The sequence below is a fragment of the Myotis brandtii genome, unplaced genomic scaffold, assembly GCF_000412655.1.
Source record: "Myotis brandtii unplaced genomic scaffold, ASM41265v1 scaffold133, whole genome shotgun sequence".
In the NCBI taxonomy this organism is placed as follows: Eukaryota; Metazoa; Chordata; class Mammalia; order Chiroptera; family Vespertilionidae; genus Myotis; species Myotis brandtii.
Window position 1 is genome coordinate 1,946,407 of NW_005354718.1, and position 3,952 is coordinate 1,950,358.

The window sequence follows — 3,952 nt, forward strand, 5'->3', positions numbered from 1 at the left end:
CTGCTTCAACGGGGCCACCTGCTACCCCGGCCGCTCCCCCGACAGCTTCGTCTGCAACTGCCCCTACGGCTTTGTGGGTAGCCGCTGCGAGTTCCCTGTGAGCATGCCACCCAGCTTCCCCTGGGTGGCTGTCTCCCTGGGCGTGGGGCTGGTGGTGGTGCTGGTGCTGCTGGGCATGGTGGCCGTGGCTGTGCGGCAGCTGCGGCTTCGGCGGCCGGACGACGGCAGCAGGGAGGCCATGAACAACCTGTCAGACTTCCAAAAGGACAACCTGATCCCCGCCGCCCAGCTCAAGAACACAAACCAGAAGAAGGAGCTGGAAGTAGACTGTGGCCTGGACAAGTCCAACTGTGGCAAACAGCAGAACCACACATTGGACTATAATCTGGCCCCAGGACCCCTGGGGCGGGGGACCCTGCTGGGGAAGTATTCCCACAGTGACAAGAGCTTAGGGGAGAAGGCGCCCCTGCGGTTACACAGGTGAGCAGCACCTGGAGGCCCAGGGCCTGGCCACAGGCCCCTAGTGGTCCTGCCTGGGCTCCCTCAGGACAGGTTGGAGGCTGGCACCGGGCCTTTGACTGCTTTTTAGCAAACGGGGTTTTGCTACTGATTTTCCAACAAAAGTCCTGCCAGGGGTCTTTTTCCCTCCCTCACATTCATTCATTCGTTCATTCACAATGTCAAGTGCCCACATTGTGTCTCTTGTGACTTCCAGCTTTCTCTGCCATGGCAGGCCTCTAGTGGCAATGCTGGCTTTGCCAGGCCTGAGACGCTCCGATAAGATTGGGGTCCTGTGGCTCTCTTAGGGGCCTGTTCCCACCTGTCCCCCAGGCTAATGTTGGGCATCTCCAGTCCTGTGTCTTCTCCCAGAGCCACTCATGCCAGTGCCCTTTGGCGCTCCAGGCTCCAGGTTGGTGCCCCCACCCTTCCCCCAGCCCTCTCCCCATACCTCCCTCAGCGACCTGTCTTGTGTTCCCTTAGTGAAAAGCCAGAGTGTCGGATATCAGCGATATGCTCCCCCAGGGACTCCATGTATCAGTCCGTGTGTTTGATATCAGAGGAGAGGAACGAATGTGTCATTGCCACAGAGGTGAGTGCTGGGCTCGCCTGTCCTTCCAGCGTGGCCCTGCCTGCCTTTTGGGGGATGGGAAAGTGGTCTGGTTACTCCTGACCTCAGGGGCCACTCCGGGGTGGGTCAGGACCCTTCCTTGGCAGGCCAGGTTCAGTGGCTCTTGGGTCCCTGCTAGTCTCGTTGAAACAGAGGGTGTGAAACAGGAGCCGTGCTGGTGAGCCCAGCCTGGTCTCTTCCTGCTGTGTTAGTGCTGGGCTGGGCAGCCGTGGCACCCGGCCAGCTCCCAGGCACTGCTTCCCAGCTGCTGGTGGGTGAGGGTGGTTGCCTTGTGCCCCTCCTGCCCCTTCTCCCTGGCTTCCTCCATCGGCCCACTTAAGAGCACAGGCCCCCAGGCAGGTGCTTGTGCTGGGACAGAGGATCAGGGGGGGCCTGCCCTCCCTTCCCTTCACCCCATCTGCCCTATTGGCTTCTCCCAGGGAGGCCCAGGGCAGCCATGGAGGGAGGGCGTTGTACGCCAGGGTAACCCACTCTCCCACTCTCCACATGCTCCCCAGGTATAAGGAGAAGCCTCCCAGGACATTCCAGCTTTGCCCAGCAGCTGGACCTTCCTTCTGCATTGTTTACATTGCATCCTGGATGGGACATTTTTAATATGCAACGTGCTGCTCTCAGGAGGAAGACGGAATGGCATGAACTGGACAGACTGTGAACTTGCCAAGAGATGCAGTACCTTCCACACCTTTGGGTGTCTGTCTGGCATCAGATTGGCAGCCGCACAGCCAGGGGAACCGAGAAGAGGAGAGGCGCCACTGGGACCTGCCCTGCCAGCAGTGGCCTTCAGAGGGCTCCTTTGGAGTCTGGCCTGTTTTCCAGAGGGAGTGGCAGTGGTCCCGTAGGGCCCGGAGCTGCTGCGGCCTCCACTGGCATCTGTGTTTCCAAAAGTGCCTTTGGCCGAGGCTCCATGGTGACAGCTGGGTCCAAATCAGAGAGGAGAGAGGAGGCCAGTAAGGGCAGGGCCATCCGTGGGCCAGGAAACCACCAGGTGTGGCTGTTGGCAGGGGTTGCCCTGCAGGTGAGGTGAGCACCCAAAGTGGGAGGAGCACTTTCTGCCCACGTGCCTCCAACGGCTGCGTTTGGGCTGTCTTCATAACACCACCCAGCCGCTCCCTGGGCAGGCCCACTGGGCGAGAATGTTGGTAAGCCTTACCTGGCTTCTACAGCCTCTGGTTTTGGGTGCCTCTGGGCTCCTGTGAGCAGACAGGTGGAGGGCCAGCCAGGGGTGCCGGGCCTAACTAGGGAGCTCAGGGCAGCGATGTTGGAAATCCCAGGAGGGAGAAATTGGGTTGTCATCACCCAGGCCCTTTCCTCCCTCAGGCCCATTCCTATGGCCTTGAGTCTGAGCTCTCCCCATGCCCACTACTGCCCCTAGTGGATCTTCAGAAATCAATAATATGAGTTTTTATTTTGTTTGTTTTTTGTAGTTTATTTTGGAGTCTAGTATTTCGATAATTTAAGAATCAGAAGCACTGACATTTCTACATTTTATAACATTATTTTGTATATAATGTGTATTTATAATATGGAACAGATGTGTATAGGAGTTTATTACTTCTTGGGTCCTGTCTTTGTGATGGCCGAGTGGGAATGCTGTCCCCGTCCTCTCTGACTCCCCTTCCCATACTGCTGCCCGCTGCTCCACCAGAACCCCTGGGCCCTGTGCATACACTGGGGCCTGGCCTGCTGTGCTCCAGGCGCTTGTCCCCTTCCAGTCCTTGGGAAGCCTGGCCTCGCCCATCTAGTCCCAGCCCCGACCAGTCTTCCCTGCCTGATGGTTGGAGGCTGTCTGCGGCTCTACATCCTCCTTATGCTCCCAGCATTCCTTGGGTGATATGCCCTCTGACCTAAATCTGTCCCTTTTTTCTCTCAAGTCTGAAAAAGCTCATGGGCTCCAAAGTCAGCCTGGGGGATATAGGAATTTGGGGGAAGAGGACAATCCTGCCTGTTTTCCTCTCTTTGAAAGGATTTGGTTGTTGGAGAATGGAGTCTCTGAACCATGCTGACATCTGGGTCCCTCTTCCTGCCAATGCAGGGTTTTAGATGGACTGGCACCTACTCTTTTTCAGCCCCGTAGGGCACTGGTCTTGGGGGAGGGGTTCTTTGCCTTGGCCTGTCCTCCTTGCAGCTGGACAAGAGAGCTGAGTCTGGGCACCTGGTCAGCAGGGAGGGGAGGAAGAGGAGAGGGTGGCCTTCCTGAGTCCAGGTTTCTGTGGCTGAGACACTAATGAGGGAGTTGCCAGTTTCAACTTCATGCCTCGTTTCCTCTAAGGTGCAGAATGGTCCTAGGCTGCCACCGTCCTCTTTTTACAGCCACAGATATACCCCATGGAGAGCAAATGATGGGAAAAAAAGCCATTGACAAAAAGCTGAGCAGATGCTCCCAGCCCTCAGCCTGTCCACAGTAAGGCAAAAGAGGCCCGCCAGATGCTCCCAATGGAGTCCCAGTATATGCAGTGCTACTTGCCTCCCTTTTCCTCTTTCTCCTGCCACACACACAGCACGCCTGCCCCTGATCCGGGTGCCTACGCCAGAGACCCGGGAGCCAGAGACCTAGGCTCATCTCACTCCCTGCACGCACAGGCTCCACGCCTCACTCATTGGTCCCTGTTCCCTTGTTGCACACACAGGGTATCAAACAGGAAAGCATTCAGGGAACCGTTCCCACAGCCTGAGCCGGCAGCAGGGGGAAGAACAACACGACCTCACTCTTCCTGCCCAAAATGAAACAGGAAAGCGGCTCCCGGACCCTGGGGGGGCGGGGGGAAACTGGGCTGGGACACGCAGGCCAGATGACGAGGCTCCCATGTGGGGGACAGGTAGGAC

The 3,952-nt window shown here is 57.7% G+C and overlaps 1 protein-coding gene across 1 annotated transcript in view; it reads left to right on the top strand.

The window, feature by feature from the left end:
• DLL4 (delta-like 4 (Drosophila)) overlaps positions 1-2,680 on the top strand; it is a 28,329-nt gene extending 25,649 nt beyond the window's left edge. Inside the window, exons 10-12 of the mRNA XM_005860335.2 lie at positions 2-480; positions 982-1,090; positions 1,627-2,680. Coding sequence (XP_005860397.1) covers positions 2-480; positions 982-1,090; positions 1,627-1,632 — 594 coding nt within the window. The 3' untranslated portion in view covers positions 1,633-2,680. The remainder of the gene's footprint in view (position 1; positions 481-981; positions 1,091-1,626) is intronic.
• The last annotated feature ends 1,272 nt before the right edge of the window (positions 2,681-3,952 follow it).